Below are 21445 nucleotides of genomic sequence, written 5' to 3'. Positions count from 1 at the left end.
ACTTATGGCTTTACACAAGTTCAGCTTAACGTCCCTCGTTTTATACTCAAAACCCCTCTTTAAAAAGTCCAAAATCTCATGTGCTCCATTAACTACTCTCTATGTGTCCTGCCACCTTAAAGATCTATGTACATGAGCCTCCAGGTCCCTCTGTCCTTTCTCACTCTTTGGAATTGTAACCAATTAAATCTACATTGTCTCTCATTATCACTATTGCTAAAAGGCATTATTTCCCACTTCTCTCTATTAAATTTAATCTGCCATTTGTCAGCATAGTAACCTGAGACTGCAGAGCCGTATGTGAATGTTAACATCTCATTTGCAGCTCCCAATGTTTTTTCAGTTGGACCGCATTGGAAACACAGAATGGTTACAGCACAGAAGGAAACCATTCGGCCTGTTGTGCTATACTGGCTCTCTGCCAGAGCCACTCGTCTGATCCTACTTGCCCATTTTTTTTAACCATAGCCTTGCAAATTCTTTCTCTGCAGATAAGTATCTAATACTTCTTTGAAAGTCTCAATTGAATCTGCCTCTACATGCCTTCTGGCATTGTATTCCAGATCCTAACTGTTCATTGAGTTAAAAAAAATGTTTCCTTATGTTGCTATTGCTTCTCTTACAAATACCATGAATAATTTTCTTCTGATTTTCAATCTTTCTGTCAATGGGAGCAATTACTCCTGTTCTACTCTGTTCTGTCCCCTCACAACTTGTTACCTCGCCAAAAAAAATCAAGCGGGTTAGCTAAACGCTATTTTCCTTTAACAAATCTGTGCTGGCATTTCTTAATTAATCCAGATTTGTCCAAATGGCTGTTGATTTTGTCCCGATTATCAATTCTAGAAGCTTTTCCACCACAAATTAAACTAACTAGCCTATAGTTGTTGTACTTATCCTTGCATCTTATTTGAACAATTCTTCAGTCCTCTGGCACCACCCCTGTATCCGAGGAGGATTGGAAGATTATGACCATTGCCTCTGCAATTTTCAGCCTTACTATCTTCCATATACTTTGTTATATCTCATCCAGTCCTGGTGACTTATCACCTACAAAGAGCCCATCTAAGACCTTCTGTTTATCAATTTTTAACTGATGCAGTGCATCAGTTACCTCCTTTTTTACCATGACTTAATATCATCATCTTACTTGGTAAAGACAGATGAATTTAATATCTTGGCCAAGCCTTCTACTCAATGCATAAATTCACTTTAAACCTCCCATTCCTCCTTTTGCAACCCTAGATGTTCATAAAATACCTTTGGATTCTCTTTTGTATTAGCTGCCCGGTCTCTTACACTGTTTTTACTCTTATTTGCTTTTTTCATTTCCTCTTATCCTCTATTTCCTTTATCATTCAGGGAGCTCTAGATTTGTTTGCCCTACCTTACCCACAACGAGAGAATGCATCTTAGCACTACCCAAACCATCTCCTCTTTAAAGGCGGCACATTGTTCCATTGCACTTGGATCTTTCATTCCAGTTTACTTGGGCCAGGATGTTAAAAAATGGTACTTGGCAAAAGCATTGAAGTTGGCCCTCCACTAAAAAATTATTTTTGCTCTGGATTGCTCTTTGTAATTTTCCACAGCCAAGTAAATGATCACTGTCCCCTAAGTTAGTCCCTATGACACGTGATTCATGTGACCCAACTCTTTATCCAGGTCTACCAATGCCTCCTTCCTCATTGGACTGGAAACATTAAACACACTCTAGAAACTCTTACCCTCTCTACCCATTCCCAGCTTGGGTCACTGTCTGTGTGGAGTCTGCACGTTCTCCCCGCGTCTGCGTGGGTTTCCTCCGAGTGCTCCAGTTTCCTCCCACAGTCTGAATGACATGCTGATTAGGCACATTGGCCATGCTAAATTCTCTCTCTGTGTACCTAAACAGATGCCGGAGTGTGGCAACTAGGGTATTTTCACAGTAACTTCATTGCAGTATTAATGTAAGCCTATGTGTGACACTAATAAATGAAACTTTAAAAAAAAACTTTTACATCATTACTATCAAAGAACAAAGAACAGTACAGCACAGGAAACAGGCCCTTCGGCCCTCCAAGTCTGTGCCGCTCATTGGTCCAACTAGACCATTCGTTTGTATCCCTCCATTCCCAGACTGCTCATGTGACTATCCAGGTAAGTCTTAAATGATGCCAGCGTGTCTGCCTCCACCACACTACTTGGCAGCGCATTCCAGGCCCCCACCACTCTGTGTAAAAAACGTCCCTCTGATATCTTGAGTTATACCTCGCCCCTCTCACCTTGAGCCCGTGACCCCTCGTGATCGTCGCCTCCGACCTGGGAAAAAGCTTCCCACTGTTCACCCTATCTATACCCTTCATAACCTTGTACACCTCTATTAGGTCTCCCCTCATTCTCCGTCTTTCCAGGGAGAACAAGCCCAGTTTACCCAATCTCTCCTCATAGCTAAGACCCTCCATACCAGGCAACATCCTGGTAAACCTTCTCTGCACTCTCTCTATAGCCTCCACGTCCTTCTGATAGTGCGGCGACCAGAACTGGACGCAGTATTCCAAATGTGGCCTAACCAGCGTTCTATACAGCTGCAACATCAGACTCCAGCTTTTATACTCTGTACCCCGTCCTATAAAGGCAAGCATACCATATGACGCCTTCACCACCCTCTCCACCTGTGCTGCCACCTTCAAGGATTTGTGGACTTGCACATCTAGGTCCCTCCGTGTTTCTATACTCTTGATGGCTCTGCCATTTATTGTATAACTCCCCCCTACATTATTACTTCCAAAATGCATCACTTCGCATTTATCTGGATTAAATTCCATCTGCCATTTCTCCGCCCAATTTTCCAGCCTATCTATATCCTGCTGTATTGTCCGACAATGTTCATCGCTATCCGCAAGTCCAGCCATCTTCGTGTCATCCGCAAACTTGCTGATAACACCAGTTACACCTGGTCTGTATTAGGATATTTAAAGTCCCCCATTATAACCACTCTATGATTCTCGCACTTCTCTGTAATTTCTTTGCAAATGTGTTCCTCTATTTCTTCCCCTCAGTTCTGACCTGTACAATGCAACGTAATGATACCTCTATTGTTTCTCAGCACTAACTGAATAGATTCTGTCCTTCGCCCATTTAGGTGATCTTCTCTTTCCAGCATTTGTAATATTCTCCTGAAGCAATATTTCTACCCTCCCCTCTCTCCTTTATTTCCTGAATACCTGATATTCAGGAATATTTGTTAACCAGTCTTGCCCTTTTTTTGAGCCAGATCTCCATTATCTGTACAACATCATATTTTCACATGGTTCTCTACCCCTTCAGCTCACCAGTATGCCGATTTTAGACCTTGTTACTTCTGTCTTACTCTGGCCCCACCTAATACTTTACCATTTCTGCTGTAACTAGCTCCCCTAATTCTCTGTGTGCACACACACACACACACACACACCCCCCCCAAACCAAACACACGACCCCCGCTGCCGCCAACAACACACCATCCCAACTTGGCTCTGTTGAGGTGCAGCCCAAGCCACATTCCCTCCAGAACTGGTTCCATTGATTCCAGGAATGTATAGCCCTCTCTCCAACCATGCATTCACCTGCTGAATCCTCCTACTTCCAGACTCACTTGAGTGTGGTACTGGAAGTATTCTAGAGAATGCTGCCTTTGAGATTCTGCTTCATAGTTTCTTTCCAAGGTTCCTGAACTCTGCCTGCAAAACCTCATTGCTCTTTCTACCTATGCCATGGTACTGAAGTGGACATATGAAATTGATTTTAACGTGCACAAAGCCTAACGAAAATCAAGAAAAGTAAAAGTTGTGTGTTTTTTGTGAGGATCAAAGACTTATCATTATGCTGCTCTTTATGGTATCAAATGATATTTTAACGAAAAACTTATTGGTGCGCTAAATAAATCTATTAGAATGATATAGTTGCACCATGGTTATGGTTCATGCTCTTGGTTTGAGGGGCATGTTTTATGGTTGTGAAAATTATTGTTTCTCATACAGCTGAAGTGAATAATTACTCTGAATGCGCCATTAGAAACTTTTTAAATCATGAGTCAATAACCAGGAATTCTTAATTCTGCGTCTCTTAAGTTTTAATTTCTTAGTTTCTTAATTTCTTTTAAAGATTTCTGACATATCTTTTAAAAAAGCCAATAAAGGGATGGTTAAGACTTAGGCATATTTTAATTTTGTTTTTTTTTCATTAATACGTTAATCCCGTACAAGCATTTCATTTATTAAATGCACATTACGCATTCTACCAGAGATGCTTGACATTTTGTCAAGCATTTGGTTTAGAGATGACAAATTTTCATCTTGCAGCTCTGAATAATTTTTATTTTAGGAATTATTGTTAAACGGCTGTTCAGGTAAAAAAAAAAGTTTGCCGACCCTTTTGCTAGTCTATTTATGTCCTGTTATGGGTGATTAGTATTATCCTCACTGCTTGCCTCATCTCCAAGTTTAGCATCATTAGAAAATTTTGAAATTAACTAAATTAACTTGGTAAAATCCTCCTGTCTGGAGAAACAACCACTCGCCACAACTCACTGTTTTCTGTCCTTAAGCCAAATGTTTATCGAAGCTGATATTAACCCTCCTTTTCCACAAGTCTCAATTGTACTAACCAGCTTTTTACCAAGTACCATTTTTTAACATCCTTTCCAGCTCCTGAAAATTTACTTATAGGACCTCAATTACATCCTTGGTACTGAAGTGTACCACAGTTTTTTGCTCACTCCTTTCATCTTTCAGGGTACTCTGCGCTCCATCATGTTCTTTACCCTGACAACAGGGATGCAATATACCTTGCAGGACTTCTGATGATGACAACAGGAATGCCTGTTTGTTCCCTTAACTATAGAATCTCCCATAATGACTGAATTCCTACTCTGTTGTTGCTCTGTGCTGTCCTTTGCCTATTGGTGCCAAGGTCTTGACTGCGTTCTTTAAAGGTGTTGTCACTCCTAGCTGAGTGCTGTTTTGAGAGTGGCACACATCCTGAAGACTCCTATACTGCACTACATGCCTCTCCTGGAAGGCCACCCAGATGCTACCTTCAGCATGCTCTGCCTGTGGAGTGGCCACCTCCTGGAATGAATAATCCAGGAGACTCCTGGCCGTCCTGGTTTTTCGAAATTAATCTGATTGCCCCTCAAACCTACAAACCCTGGTTGTGCTCTAATAGCTGGAGGTACTTGGTACACAAATGGTCCTGCAGGGCACATGAAGTGTCCTGAAGCTCCCACATGGTGCAGGAATCACAAGCCACAGATCTCAGTACCTTTCCGACACAAAGGATCGGAGGTGTTGATCGATTACTGTGACAGACTATCAAATCACTTATTGTTTTCAGTCTTTGGGGAAATATCTTTAATGACTAGCTCATGATCCTTCTTAAAAAAAAAACACATTTCTTCTTTTAGAATCTACTACTTCCATTGTTTAAACAACTAAATTTAATTAATGCCTCAAGATCTTAGCTCTGTCCCCTGCTCCATCTCTTGGACAGCTCCCAGCAATTTTAGCTACCAGAATATAGTCTCTTCCTTCAATTGCCAAATTCCCGGGTTTAGTACTTTGTAGAAGGACTCTGTATAATTGGACCCTGTGCTATTTACTGCTTGTTTAGCAGGAATATGAGTAACAAAACACCAATATCATCAGCAAAGTTATGGAATGTGGCATCAATGATATCAGGTGGCATTTACTCAGCAATAACCTGCTTCACAGCCTTGGTCCAAACATGAACCGAAGTGTTGAACTAAAGAGGGGAGGTGAGAGTGACCGCCTTTGACATCAAGGCAGCATTTGACAGGAAGTGGCATCAAGGAGCCCTAGCAAAACTGGAGTCAAACTCTCCACTGATTGAGTCCACCTGGCACAAAGGAAGATGGTTATGGTTGTTAGAGGTCAATCATCTCAGTACGAGACATTGCTCTGAGTTCCACAGGGTAGTGTCTTAGGCCTAGCCATCTGCTGCTTCTTTATCAGTGACCTACCTTCCATCATAAGGACAAAGGTGGTGATGTTTGCTGATGTATTTTCAGCACCATTTGCGACTCTTCAGGTGTTGAAGCAGTACATATTCATATGCAGCAAATCCTGAACAACATTCAGGCTTGAACTGATCAGTGGCAAGTAACATTCATGCCATACAGGTGCCAGGCAATGGCCATCTCTAACAAGATAAAATCTAACCATCTCCCCTCGATGTTCAGTGGCATTACCATCACTGAATTCCCTACCATCAATATCCTGGAGTACAGTTGACCAGAAGCTGAACTGGACCAGCCATATAAATACTGTAGCTACAAAAGTAACACAGAGGTTGGGAATTCTGCTGTAAATAACATGCCTGACTCCCCAAGCCTCCATCTACAAGGCACAAGTCAGGAGCGAGATGGAATACTCTCCACTTATCTGAATGAGTGCAGCACCAACAACACTTGAGCAATTTGACACCATCTTGGACAAATCAGCCCACTTGATTGGCACTCCATCCATCACCATAAACATTTATTCCCTCCACAACTGATAAATAGTGGCAGCAGTTTGTACTATATACAAGATGCCTGCAGCAACTCACAAGGCTCTTTCAACAGCATCTTCCAAACCCTTGACGTCTTCCACCTAGAAGAACAAAGGCAGCAAACGCATGAGAAAACCACCACCTGCAAGTTCCCCTCCAAACCATACATGACCCTGACCTGGAATTGTATTGATGGTGCTTTACTGTCACTGAGTTAAAATCCTGGAAGTCCCTTACGAACAGCAGTTTAGGTGTACCTACATCACATGGTCTGCCAGTGGTTCAAGAAGGCAGCTCGCCACTACCATCTCTGGGATAATTGGGGATGGGCAATAAATGCTGGCCTAGCTAGCGACATCCACATCCTGTGAAAGAATAAAAAAAAGAGATTTCACTGTTTAAATATAATTTCAATTAAAATGGGATTATTAAATGCGCATTTCATGACTCGGTCACTCCAGGCTACACACTAAGCAGAGCTAAATAGGGAGGCAGTGTATACCTGTTCCTCATTAATCCACTCAATAAATAACTGGGATTTACTACTTTCCTTTTTAAAAGTTTATTCACTGATGAGATGATAACGTTGCCGGGAAAACCTCCCCTTGGGGTGGTGGCGAGCTGCTTTCTTGAACTGCACTTGTTCGTGTGGCGAAGGTACCTCTAGCATTGCTGTAGGGAGTTCAAGACTTTGATTTAGATGGTATGTAACTTGGAGGGAACTTGGACAGTGTTGATGAAGAAATCTGAGTGAGTTGCAGTGATGCATCTTGCAAGTGGTATACGCGTTCCAAGCTTCTTGTGGAGGGAGTGAATGTTTATTATGCTAGATGGGAACTGATCAAGTGGATTGCTTTGTCCTGGAGAATGTTGAATTTGAGTGTTAGAACCATAGAAAGTTACAGTACAGAGAGGCCATTTGGCCCATCATGCCCATGCCAGCCTGAAGATACGCAGGGGTCCTTTTTAATCCCACCTTTCTGTCCCCGGCCCAGCCAATAGCTCTGTAGCTTACAGCACCTAAGGTGCAGATCCAGTTACTTTGAGTTTAGGATCTCTGCCTCCACCACCAACTTGTGCAGTGAATTTCAGGCACCCACTATCCTCTGAGTGAAAAGAGTTCTTCCTCATGTCCCTTCTACACCTTCTGCCACTTACCTTGAATCTATGTCCCCTGGTTCTCCTCTGCACCTTAATCAAGTCACCCCTCAGCATTCTTTGTTCCAAGGAACTGCTGAAGTTGCTTGGCCCTAAGACATTTTCCTGAGGAGTTCCTGCAGTGATGTCCTGGGACTGAGATTGACCTCCAACAACCATAAGGATTTTCCTTCATGCTAGTTGAGTCAATGAAGTGTTTTCCCCTTGAGCCTGTTCACTTCAATGTTTATCACTGCTTCCTGGTGCCATACCAAGTCAAATGGCCTATGTCAAGGGCAGCGACTCTGGTCTCATCTATGGAATCCCATACTTTCGTCCATTTTTGGATCAAAGATGTAATGAGGTCAGGAATTCAGTAGGCCTGATGAACCAAAACGGAGTCTTGGTGAACAGGTTATTTGTGAGTGAGTGCTGCTTGATAGCACTGTTGATAACACTTCCCATCACTGCTGATGATTTCAGAGTCGGTTGATGAGATGTTGATTAAAGTTGTCCTGCTTTCTGTGGGCAGGATATACCTGGTCCATTTTCATATTTTTGGGTAGGTACCAGTGTTACAGCTGTATGGAAATGGCTTGGCTATAGGCATGGCTAGTTCTGGAGCATTAAGCCGGGGTGATTTTGGCGCCCACTTGCTGTAACCGGTGCGCTTAGCTGTTCCTTGGTACCACATGGAGTGAATCTAACTGACTAACGGCTGGCATCTGTGATGATGGGGACTTAAAGAAGGAAGGATGGGTCTTCTGCCCAATACACTTGCCTGAAGATAGTTGTAAATGCAGCCGCCTTGTCTTTTGTACTCTCGTACTGATCTCTGCTTTGTTGAGAATTTGGATGTTCATGGAACTGTCAGTTACTATTAATTATTTTAGTTGTCCAGCAAATACCACAACTGGATGCGGTGAATCTGCAGTTTAGATTTTCTCCACTGCTTGTGGGATCGGATAGATATATTTATAGTATGTTGCTTCTGTTTTCTTGTAGCATTTGGCCCAGTGTTGTAGCTTCACTTCATTTTCTGTATGCCGCATGCTCTTCCACATGTTTCATTAAAGGAAAATTGGTTGCTTAGCTTGATGGTAATTGAGAGAGGGACATGCGGGGCCATGAATTTACTCATTATGCTTGAATACAATTCTGCTATTGCTGGGCCATAATGCCCATGCACCCAGCTTTGAGCTGCTGGATCTGTTCTGAATCCATTCCAGTTAGAGCAGAGGAAGAGCTGCACACTGATGAAGGGTGTACTCTGTGTGAAGATGGGACTTCATCTCCACATTGATTATGTGGTGGTCACTCTCACCAATATTGGCATGAACAGATGCATCAATGACAGATAGACTGGTCTGGATGAGGGTAAATGGATTTTCTGTTGTGTTGAATCTCAGTATCTGCTGTGAGCCCAATCAGGTAGCTGCGTTCTTCATTACATAGTCAGTGGTGGTACTATTGAGCCATTGTTAGTGATGAGCATTGCAGCCCCGTTCCATTTTGTCCCACCACTCCCAACCTTAAGTACGTTCTGTGCCCTAGGTACCCTCTGTGCTCCTTCCAAATGACATTCAACATGAAGGATTACGCCACTCGGCCCAACCAGTCTGCTCCACCATTCAATCATGGCTGCTTTTTTTCTCATCCCCATTTGATCCCCTTATTAATCACGAATCTATCTATCTCTGTCTTAAAGACACGCAATGACCTGGCAACTGGTTAAGTATCTTGAAGGTAGCTAAATTGCCAGGCCTAGATGAAATGTATTCCAGGTTGCTAAGAGAAGGAAATAATGGCAGTTTTGACCATTATTTTCCAATTCTGTGTGAGAACAGGTGTGGTACTGGAGAACTGCTGACATGGCAATGATCTAAAATGAGAAACGGTCGATAGACTAATTTACAAGCCAATCGGCCAAACCCTTGTGGTGGGGAAATTATTAGAAAAGGGTTGGAGAGTGATCTAAAAGGTCATTTAGAAAGACATATTAATCATGATTGGAGGCATGGGTACATTCAGAAAAGATATGTCCACCTAAATTGAATTGTTTGAGGTGGTAATAGAGGGTTGCTGAAGGTAGTCTATGTGGATTTTCGCAAGGTAGACTGGTCTGAAAAGTAAGAGTCCACGAGTTTACCAGGATGTTGCCTGGTATGGAGGGGCTTGGTTATGAGGAGAGATTGGGGAAACTGGGGTTGTTCTCCTTGGAAAGACGGAGGATGAGGGGAGACTTAATAGAGGTGTATAAAATTATGAAAGGCATAGATAGGGTGAACGGTGGGAAGCTTTTCCCCGGGTCGGTGGTGACGTTCACGAGGGGTCATAGGTTCAAGGTGAAGGGGGGGAGGTTTAACACAGATATCAGAAGGACATATTTCACACAGAGGGTCGTGGGGGCCTGGAATGTGTTGCCGGGCAAGGTGGTGGAGGCGGACACACTGGGAACGTTTAAGACTTATCTAGACAGCTATATGAACGGAGTGGGAATGGAGGGATACAAAAGAGTGGTCTAGTTTGGACCAGGGAGTGGCGCGGGCTAATTGTTCCTTGTTTCTCGTTTCAAGGCTTCATTCTATGATCATCTTGCTGGTGCCAGTACAGAGCGAGACTGCGGATAGTTGGGAACCTGTCTCGGGGGCAGGGAATTCATATGGTGTTCGTGGAAGTGGAAATGACTAGGGTTGGGAAGCATTTTCCGATCAGGGCCATTGTGATCTCCTGGACTCGTTTCGATCGCCTCAGGGGGTCGGAGAGGAATTTCCCAGATTTTTTCCCCCCATATTGGCCCTGGGGTTTTCACTCTGGGTTTTCGCCTCTCCCTGGAGATCACATGGTCTGGAATGGGGGGGTGGGGGTGAGTTAATAGGTTGTGATGAACAAAGCATCATAGCTGTGAGGGACAGCTCGGTGGATAGGATATTGGTATGTAGATAGGCTGGAAAATTGGGCGGGGATCCTGGATTCAGGATTCAATCCTGGACCGGGGAGCGGCGCGGGCTTGGAGGGCCGAAGGGCCTGTTCCTGTGCTGTATTGTTCTTTGTTCTTTGTTTGAGTTCAAAGGCGGAGCAAAGAAAATTGGGCCCATTTTATTATGTTAAATGAGCGATATAAATGCCAGTTTTTATCTGGCTATACTGCCTCCATGGAAAACATTTGTGTATTGAACTTTCAGTAAGATATTATAAATTATTAGACATTGTTATTTTACCCTATTATAGAAAGGATATTATTAAACTGGAAAGAGTGCAGAAAAGATTTACTAGGATGTTGCCGGGACTTAATGGTTTGAGTTATGAGGAGTGGCTGGATAGACTGGGACTTTTTTCCCTGGAATGTAGGAGACTTGGGATGATCTTATAGAGCTCTATAAAATAATGAGGAGCATAGATCAGCTAGATAATTAACTTCTTTTCCCAAAATTAAAGGGCATAGATTTAAGGCGAGAGGGAAGAGATACGAAAGGGTCCAGAGGGGCAATTTTTTCACACACGGTGGTGAGTGTCTGGAACAAGCTGCCAGAGGTAGTAGCATAAGTGGGTACAATTTTGTCTTTTAGAAAGCATTTGGACAGTTACATGGGTAAGATGGCTATAGAGGGATATGGGCCAAACGCGATCAATTAGGACTAGCTTAGTGGTTTAAAAAAAAAGGGTGGCATGGACAAGTTGGGATGAAGGGCAATTATTATCACAGCAAGAGTTAGTAATGTCATCTAGTTTGTAGAAATCAGTTCCTTTTCTCCACTTCACCCCTCCTTTAAAGTGTTGACTGCCAGTTTGTTTATATGTGAAGATTAAATTACTTTTTAAGAGTGAGGGATATACAATGGGTGGCCTACCATTTTTCTCCGCAAAAGATTTTAAAGTCATACTGAGTAGTGGAATTTTTTCCCCATGTTTGGTAGCCAGTGTAAACATTGGGCATAGACAAATGCAGTATTGGTCCTTTTAATCTGCTTGACCAACATGCCATAATGCCAACTCGGTGGAATTAACCACATTAACCTTTGTTATAGATTCTTGGAGTGAGACTGGAATAGTTATGGCAATTTGTGTGAAATGGTATGCATCAACACTTGTAGTTGGACTGAGAATATTTCCTGAGAGACATTTACAGCAGACAGTGAGTGGTGCTCTTTTATCCCATCTCATTGACTGGATTCAAAGCTAGGTACCAGGGATGAAAGAGCAATGCACTAACTTGCACCACCTAATCTCTAAGCTTTGATTGTGAAGTAAATGGTGCCAACCTTCAATACAAGGTACATGTGGAATTAAGAGTGGGTAATTTGAACCGAATAGTGCTTCCCCCACTTTATCTAACATTAGTATGGTTGTTGAATTAAATTTACTAAGTGGCTCATGTAGCACTGAAGCGATAGGGTTGAATTTTGATTTTGGAACAATCTGTTTACAACCCATTATGATTACATGATCATGTACACAAAATATAGAAACATCAAAAGAGTGGGGGAGTATTACAAATATTTGTTTTACTGTAAAACATCCTTTCGGGTGTCGTGTAGAATCATCCCCAAAAGCCCCTATCTTTTGTTCATGTGTGCCTACACTTCTAATTTAAGAATACAATAGTGTAACCGAAGGTGTGTAACATTAGTAACCCTTTGCCATCTGAACTGGATGTAGTCTCCTTTGTGCATGTCCTAGCATCAGCCAGCCCAATTCTTCAATATGAAGATTAAAAAAACACTTGTAAGATGAAACCAGATGTTTAATTTTGCAGTCAGCAAGCGATTGTAGAGGGGTAATAGTTGTGAACAAATCTTGTTTCACTCTGTTTTAATTTCTCAAAAAATTAGAAAATTAATTCATCATGCAATTTGACTATTCTGTCAGCTGTCTGACTTTCTTTGGCATTATCTTTTTGTGGCAACTAATTTCAAGTATTCTTCCACTTTATTTTCAACACGAGATGCAAAGTTGCATCTCATTCTCTATCATTTAATATTTAACTGATTGCCCATGTGTGTGCTCATTTCTTTTTGAGTTCTCTGGAAGTGAAGGGACAAGGCTTTTGCTCTTTCCCTATTCATGAATATACAAGTAGATATGCCAACCAAAGCAATTAATGGTTCTCCAAAAAGTGTATTCTTGGCAGATACTTTGTGCTGGGCTCATATACAAAGTATCATCAACACCATAAGGTGCATGAATGGTTTGTTACACAACCCCAGCCAAAATAAATAGTCACTGATATCCCCATGTCATTGTGGAGAGTGGTTAGGATAATTGACTGACTACCACAGCATACTCCCCTCCATCGTAAAGAGACTTTTTAAACCACTGAAAATTCACATGATTTTACAGAATGGCGCTTTTAAATCCAAAACCCTTTCTTCAGAAATCCCACATGTGATTGGTGCCAGTTTAATGGGAGATGGAACACTTAAATCATCAGCTCTGTGGGTAATGTGGCAAGCTCATCACCAAGTTACTGCTGGAGGTTTAACTACCATAGTCAAAATGTAGCAGCACAGGGAATTAGCTGAGCAGCTCCTGCTTGCCCAGCCTGAGTATCATACTTGTTGGGCAGTGGCTCATAGAAATATTTAGAGCTAAGTGAAAAGTATTTGTCACAGCCCCACCACAAAATAGAGGCTGACTAATCAACAGTGCCATGCCATGTAAGCTTCTGGAATCTCCATTGGAAGGTTTGCCTGTTCTGATTTGCATCTTAATCCCACTTTTGTTTTTTGCTTTCCAATTCAACATAACTCCAGTATCTGAATCTTTTTGCAAGGGCTTGTAGCCAAGTGTTTTAACAGCTTCAAAAATACAACAGGGAGAAGGGAGTGTATTGTACAGGTAGAATTTTTATAAAATTCCTCATGCAAAGTGAGTTAGACATTACACATGGGGGTCTACTATAAAGTGAATATTTGCAGTACTTTTTAGATAGCTGTTTGTTAGATTTAATAGAGGCAGCCCTCAACACAAGACATTTCACAATGCTACTTTTGATACATCTACATCTAACTGAAATGGCATCTCGTTTAGTGAAGATGTTCCTGAGCATGCAAACATTGCTGATGGATAAACTGGGCTAAAATAACCCACTAAGTGTTTATCTCAGGTCTAAGGTAGTGGCCATTTGTGTTGTTCTTTGAATGTTCCCTATAATCCAACTGTTTACATTTGATATTCATGTATACCTCCTTTATGAAAAGTTTCTCTGCCTTTAATCTCTCATCTTAGATCTGCTCAATCATTTGAAACAGTCTGGTTCTACCTAATTCTTTCATAATTTTAATTAAGTCAATCAAATTACTCTTTCACCTTTGGTCTAAGAAAAATATTTCCTATTTATCAATCCTTTCTTTGTAACTACTATTTCCCCAAACAAGACGGTATCTTAGTAAATCTGCACTATTCTCTCTCACTCATTTGTTTTCTGGACTAACACTGTGGATAACTCAGGTTTGCAAAAGCAGAAATCTATTACAACATTAACAAAATTGAAAAATGCTGGAAAGTTTCAGCAGGTCTGACAGCATCAGTGGAGAGAGAGTAGAGCCAACGTTTCGAGTCTAGATGGCCCTTCGTCAGAGCCTGTTTCTGTTTTTGTTTCAGATTCCAGCATCTGCAGTATTTTGCATTTATATCAACAAAATTGAATAGTTTGAAAAGTTACAGCTTTTACAGTGGACTGGATTTTGCAGTCAGTGGTGAAGGAACAGCACTTGCCGCTGACCTCCAATAAAACAACCCACAAAAACCCAGCAATCTCTGTGGTGTGCATTTCCTATTTACCAACATCAGTTTGTGCATGGTGCCAGGTTAAGGGGATCTCCAGGTGTCCAGCAGTAGCAATGTCATCAAACATGTTTAGATAGTCAGTCATTGACGTATTCTCGGAGGTAACAAACCAGGAAGCATAAACTACTCCATTCATCTTTTAAAATTTACAGATAACTGAATGAATGATTTGCATGTACACATGGGATTAAGGTAGAAGCTAACATATCATATTTTTAAAAGATTATTATATTTTAATTATATACATATATATTTTAAAAGTAATTGGAATATTTGATCTTAAGGGAAATTTTTGATTTAACAAATATATTACTGTTTCAGGGCCTGTGAGGCTGTGAACTTAGTATGGCATTTAAAAACCAGTTTCTTTGCATTCAACAAGATGTAACTTTTCGATGGCTGTCGGTAAGACCTAAGAACTGAAGTGTGGAAGATCTTATCAGTTCAATGATTTCCAGTTGATCGCATTCTGAGAGGACCTCAGTAGCATATCTTTGGAGAAGCTTAGAATCAAGGAGAGCAACTTCTGAATTTCCACTTTTAACTGCACTTGTGGGCTTGAGAAATTGCTGTCAGTTTCCAAAGAGTAATAACAAATGCTGACAGTTTTGCAATCATTACTGCTGCAAAATTCAGGGTATTGTTCAGTAATCTCTCTTCACTTTTCAGCCTGGCAATTTGTGATGCATGTGTGCAGCACTGCTCTAGCTTAACATTTTGCTACTTGTTCCACTGATAGAGTATTTAGGCTATTGCACATATTGATGTGTACATTACTGTTTTGCAGATTTGTATTACGGTGGGGAAGCGTTGTCAGTTGAGCAGCCACAGTCTTTTACTTGTCCTTACTGTGGGAAAATGGGGTTCACTGAAACAACTCTCCAAGAACACGTTACTTCAGAGCATGCAGAAATATCAACAGAAGTGGTAAGAGTGATCCTGGGACTTTCAAAAATTTGTTGTTATTGTGATGTGGGTGACACTGACGAGGCTGTATTTATTGCTCAACACTTGTTGCCTTTAGGGCATTGAGTTGGCTACAAAGTGTAGACCTGGAGTTTCACATGGGGTAGACTGGGAATGGATGATAGACCCTTCCTAAAGATCATTACTACATCGATTGGCTCTAGATGACAAAATAGTGGTGTTCTTTTGTTATTCATGAGATGAATTTAATTTTGTTTAACATATCGTGGTGAACTTTAAACTCATGGTCTTTCGGTTGCTAATCTAGTCAGATAGTGAGGAGGCTACTCGTGACTGCACAAAGAATAGCAGTTGCAGACTTTTAAAAACTCATTCAGAGGAATCCAACAAGAGAAGGGGAAGTACTGGACTTAATTTTAGGGAATGAAACTGGGTAGGTGTAATGGATGTCAGTGGGAGACTATTTTGCTGGTGTTGATCATATTCAGGTGGACCGAGCAGAGTAATGAAAAAGGATAAAGCTACGCCAAGGGTAAAAGTTTTAAATTAGGAAAAGGTTAGTACTTAAACTGAGATGTGATTTGATCAGAGTGGACAAGAGACAGCTGCTTGAATGTAATTCTGTGTCAGAGCAGTGGGAGGCATTCAGAGAGGAGAATGAGAGAGTTCATAACAAATAAATTCCCACAAAGAAAGAGATGGAGATGCCAAAGAACAAATAGGATGCAATTTTCCTGGCCCGCTGCATTGTTCAAGCAGTGCAGCGGGCCAGGAAATGTCAGTGGGAGGGCTGTAACGGGATTCACAACCAGTGTCAAGCTGAATGCGACTTTCCCAGGCCATTCTTTATGGCGTATTCAGCCTGGCATCACGTGAGGCTGATTACGATATTGAAATCCTGACTTGAATGTCATTAGCGAGCCCAGGACGGTATCGTCCAGGCTCGCTAATGTTTCCCACCCCTCCGGGGGTCGATTAAATCCGGTCCCTGCCGTGATGGCCTTGCTGGTGGGGGCAGAGCCCATTGATTTCACTCCCCCCTGGGAGGTCGGGGGCCCCTGGGGGTGCCCTTGGGCAGTGGCACCCTGGTACTGTCCTCCAGGCACCGTGCAGTGCCAAGGGGGCAGGGCGATCAGTGGAGGGGGGCAAGGTTGGGGAAGCCAGCGATGGAAAGCAAGTGTGCAGCATATGCGCAGTGGCCTGCTCAGCGCACTGATGCTGGCCTCGTAGGCGTGAATTTCCCAGCGGAATTTGCCGGAAATTCAACTGACTAAGTACGCCCCAAAAACGGGCGGGAAAATCTCCCGTTTTCACGCTCATTTGGCACCTAGGCTTTTTTGGGGGGGGGGGATCTCGCCCCCATAATGTTGGATAAGACAAAGAAGGGAATTTACTCAATTCTTAGAAAGCCAGGAGGTATAGAAAGAGGGGTGAAATAGAAAAGGAAACTAGGAAGACAATGAGAGGTGCTGAAAAAATATTGGCAACTAAAGACAATGAAAACCCAAAGAGCAAAGTGATAATATGGAAAGAATATGACCTCCTAGCGACGGAAAAAGTAACCTGCATCTGAAGGCTGAAGACCTGAGCATGGTTCTTAATGGATGCCTTGGGTCTGTCTTCATAAAAATGGAGAGCAATGTTAAGGAGGCAGAGTGTGAAATAGCTGGGGGCGATGACCTAGTGGTATTATCACTAGAATATTCATCCAGAAACTCAGTTAATGTTCTGGGGACCTGGGTTTGAATCCCGCCTCTGGATTCCGCCTGGAATTTGAATTCAACAAAATAAAATCTGGAATTAAGAATCTACCGATGACCATGAAATCATTGTTGATTGCCAGATAAACCCATTTGGTTCACCAATGTCCACTAGGGAAGGAAATCTGTCATCCTCACCTGGTCTGGCTTACATGTGACTTCAGTGCCACATCAATGTGGTTGATTCTCAACTGCCCTCTGAAATGGTCTGGCAGGCCACTCAGTTCAAGGGCATCTAGGGACACGCAATAAATGCTGGCCAGCCAGCGTCTCCCTCATTCCACAAATGAATAAAACAAATTGACTCCGATAAAGAGAGGAAATATTATGGAGTTCAGCATTTTTTGTAAAATAGATAAATGACAGGCCTGGATAAAATGTAACGCAAACTGCAGGGAGGAGATAGTGCAGGCTCTGGCCATCATTTGAAGCATTAGCTTCAAATAATTAACCCTGTGATCCTCTTCTGAAACTTTTCCAAGTGTCAATGCCACCACCATGTGTGGCGACCAAAACTTGACACAGTTGTTGTAACTGAGGCCAAATCAAGGTATTTACAATGATGAAATAGTGTTCTTTGTCAGTAATCAGCTGTCCTGTAGGTACATCTCAGCACCCTGTTTCACCTAGCTATTGCCTCACAGCATTGATCATGAAACTTTAGAGATCAGACTTCAAAGTCACTGTTTTGGTCTCCTTTCTTGAAAGAAACAGTTCAGAGAAGGTTCACTTGATTCATTCCTGGGATGAGGTTTATCTTACGAAGAAGGGTTAGACAGGCTGTGCCTATACCCATTGGCGTTTAGAAGAATGGAAGGTAATCTTTTTGAAGCATATAAAATCCTGAGGGGATTAGATAGGGTAGCTACCAGGAGGATGTTTTCACATGTGGAAGGGACAAGAACCAGGGGGCACAGTCAGAGATGAGAATTTTTTTCTGAGGGTCATTACGTGGAATGCTCTTCCCCAGAAAGCAGTGGAGGCTGGGTCATTGAATTTATTCAAGACTGAGTTAGGAATATTTTTGATAAACAAGGGAGTCGAGGGTTTTGGAGGATAAAGTGGAATTTAGCTACAACCCGAACAGATATGAACGTATTGAATGGTGGGACAGGATCAAAGGGTTGAATGGCCTACTTGCGCTCTTAAGTCCGATGTTCCAGTGGTTCTTTTCCCTGACGGGGCGTATTCATGTCCAGCATTTGACAAGTTACTTAAGTGTGCTTTGTCTTATCATTTGCTTACTGATTTCAGGTTTCCATCTGAAATAGTTTTGCCTTCAGTATGGGGTACTGTATGCACAAGGATTCTACAATGTATAATTATGCTGTCTGGTGGGTCATGCAGTTGTTTAGTATAAGGACTGATACTACTCAATATTCAGGATAATAGCACCTGTTGCAAATTTTAAAAACCATTATCTTGCGGTTGGTTTAAGAAAAAAGATTTGCTGATTTTTCTATAACTTTCAATGCATCTGCTAATATTCATTTGGTGGGATTTAACTAATGCAGGTTTTAACATCTTACACAATTGTAGAATGATCCCTGATTTTAAATATTTACAGCAAAACTAGCTGTCTGCTGCCCTAGTCATTAGATGTAGAGGCCATGTCAAGTTTAGGTCATTGTAAAGGACTACAGAAAGATGGAAGGCAGTTGTAAAATCAGAATGCCAGGGTTAATTTTTTAGGTTGCTTAACCACTTTAAATATCAAGTTTGTGTTCCATACCTTTGGAGAACTTGATGCAATAAAGTTAAAAATGCCTGAAAGTTAAGGGTTCAATTGACATTCAAGCTATAGTATTGCTGTCTCCCCAAATGAAGCTTTTTTCTGTCACTGTTTTAAAATCAAAAAAAGTTTTCATTGTGTACACCTAGACAAATTATACAATCGATACAACTTCTCATTTACAGCCATCCCAGCTAAATAGACACAGGGACTTCATTACCCCTCAACTGTGCTGATCTAATTGTAAAACTCCAAATTTGCAGGCCAATTTCAGTTTTGTCCTTGTGAGCTGACCTTTGAGCTGAATTTCCAAATTTTAAAATGTCTGATGGACTATCAAGACTTTAAAGGTAAAGCTTTTGGAATTTGTAAATAAAGAAGTCCATTATGTAATTTTGCAGAAATGAAGAGCATGTCTTTTAATGGCTTTCATACATATTTCAAAATACATCAAAATATAACAGTGTTAAATTTGATTTAGAGTCAGTTTGTAATTAGTTTTCATGCTTTAATCAGTAAAGTTTAAAAAACTCACCCAAAAACTCATTAATAATTCAGAGCATATTGTATGTTGATAGATAATCCTATTTTCTTCCACTCACTTTTCCAAAACATCAAAATATACAAGGGCCTGGAACAAGATCGGCTCCAATTCTTGGTTTTACCTCCAGAAATGACATGCATGAAATAAGTACCTTCTCCAAATGATAGTGTGATTATGTAGGACACAAGTTAATCAGTATTTGTTAGATGAGTGTGAAAAACCTAAATTATAACAAAAGGGTATGGTGTAGGAATACAATTTTAGAGTGCTAGATATTAGGGTTCTGAATTTTCAGGAAGATTGGACAGAAGGAAATGCAAGATGATGAGATCTTCCGAATGAACGAGTGGTCTTTCTGAAAACTCGCAATCTCTAACCTGATGCAGCCTCTTAAAATATTGGCACCTCATTTAATTGGACTGCTAGCAGGAAAACCAGAAAGTAAGGGGCTGCGAAATTCCCACTATGTGGAGATGCCGGCATTGGACTGGGGTAAGCATTCCACTAGCCAGACACACAATTACATGGGGGCTCACTGGGGATTTGTGCACTGATACTTAAATTGCTTGGAGGGCATATCTTTGCACAAATTTTGAAGCACTGTTGCTGAAAATACCAGGGCCTGTTTACCAGCTAATTTAGGCATTTTGTGCACAAAATGTAACCAGCAAGTGGTTTTGTCTTGCTTTCTGAAAAGGCATTTGTAAACAAGCTTTTGAGAAAATCCTATAACTTGGTTTAATTTTCCTAATGTAAACGATGAGGCGGACAGATACAGAGAAGTTAAGTGAGTGGGCGGGAGGGTGGCAGAAGGAGTGTATTGCCAGAAGGAGTATATTGCATAGCACTTTGAGGTTATTCAATTTAGTTGTAAGAATGGAATTTATATTCTATTTTGTGATTGAGTTCTACTAGCATTTTTAACGGTATTACCAGCCTGAGTTACTGCCTTCAATGTCCTTTGCATTGAGTACCACATCTTGGATCCCTCTGCTCTTTCATAGCGCAAAGCTATTAGATTTGTATGGTTAAACCTTTCTGTTCACATTTGGGAACTTTAAAAAAAATTAAATTATAACCATAGTAGCATTGAGACGAGAGGGTCTAGTCTCGGCAATTCTTTGTCAGCAAATTGTTGTACATTGAACAACCCTCAGAAATCTGACTCTGTAGCACTCCGGTTGACTCTTGTTTAATTCTACCTCCGGGTGTTTTTAGTTTAATTAAACACAGTACAAAGTATTAATTCTACCAGCTCTTTTGAAATACTGGTACTGGGAGCTCACTAGAAGAACTACTTTGGGAAAGCTATAATTAGATCACAACAGAACCAGCTTAACTTCGGCTTTCACACTGCATGGCACATTGCACAAAATAATGAAGGCTGAAATCGTTGCACATGCATCACTGCGTTGAGGGAGTAGGTGATCAGTTAGTGACAACATTAATTAACGCACGCGGAAAAGGCCAAGACTTATTGATTAGAAGTGTGCTGAAGAAAGGACAGAGTGATCACGAGTGTTACAAATAATCTGTTTGGCCCATTTTAGTTGATTCCTTCAGCATCCAGTTTTGTCCTATGCTGCTGTTCCTGAAAGTTTATTCTGTACTTTCATCACTTTTTTTCAGTTCCTGACATCGAAATTAAATTTAGCTTCTGCTATGTCCCCTTATTCTGCTCTTGCTAATCAATTTAAAGTAATGTTTCAGAATCACCTTTTCTTGACATTCGGAGGTTGTCCCGAATGAAAGGTGGTGAAATTTTCTTTTTAAAAATCTCTTCATCACCAATGTAGTAATTCATGCACACACCAGTTTCCATCACCAACACCCTTCATTGTGCATCAAAGGAAAAGGTTGTTCCCATGGCTTACAGACAGGTAGTCTTCACCTCGGGTCCTGCAACTGTAGTCCGGGTAAAGTTACAGGCTTACCTCCGCTGGCTGCTTCCCATTGAGCGAATCTCCGCTCACTCAATAAGGCAGCTCAAACCCCACAAAACCCATGGGTAGATCTATTAATGAT

At 41.4% G+C, this 21445-nt stretch overlaps 1 protein-coding gene across 3 annotated transcripts in view; it reads left to right on the top strand.

Moving 5' to 3' along the window:
• kcmf1 (potassium channel modulatory factor 1) overlaps positions 1–21445 on the top strand; it is a 142990-nt gene that overhangs the window by 63944 nt on the left and 57601 nt on the right. For all 3 annotated transcript variants that reach the window (XM_078214219.1, XM_078214217.1, XM_078214218.1), the window contains one exon: positions 15245–15384. In XM_078214219.1, coding sequence (XP_078070345.1) covers positions 15245–15384 — 140 coding nt within the window. The remainder of the gene's footprint in view (positions 1–15244; positions 15385–21445) is intronic.

This window comes from Mustelus asterias, chromosome 6, assembly GCF_964213995.1.
Source record: "Mustelus asterias chromosome 6, sMusAst1.hap1.1, whole genome shotgun sequence".
Taxonomy (NCBI): domain Eukaryota; kingdom Metazoa; phylum Chordata; class Chondrichthyes; order Carcharhiniformes; family Triakidae; genus Mustelus; species Mustelus asterias.
The sequence above is the reverse complement of the archived record's forward strand: the minus strand, read 5'-3'. Positions and strand labels throughout refer to the sequence as shown.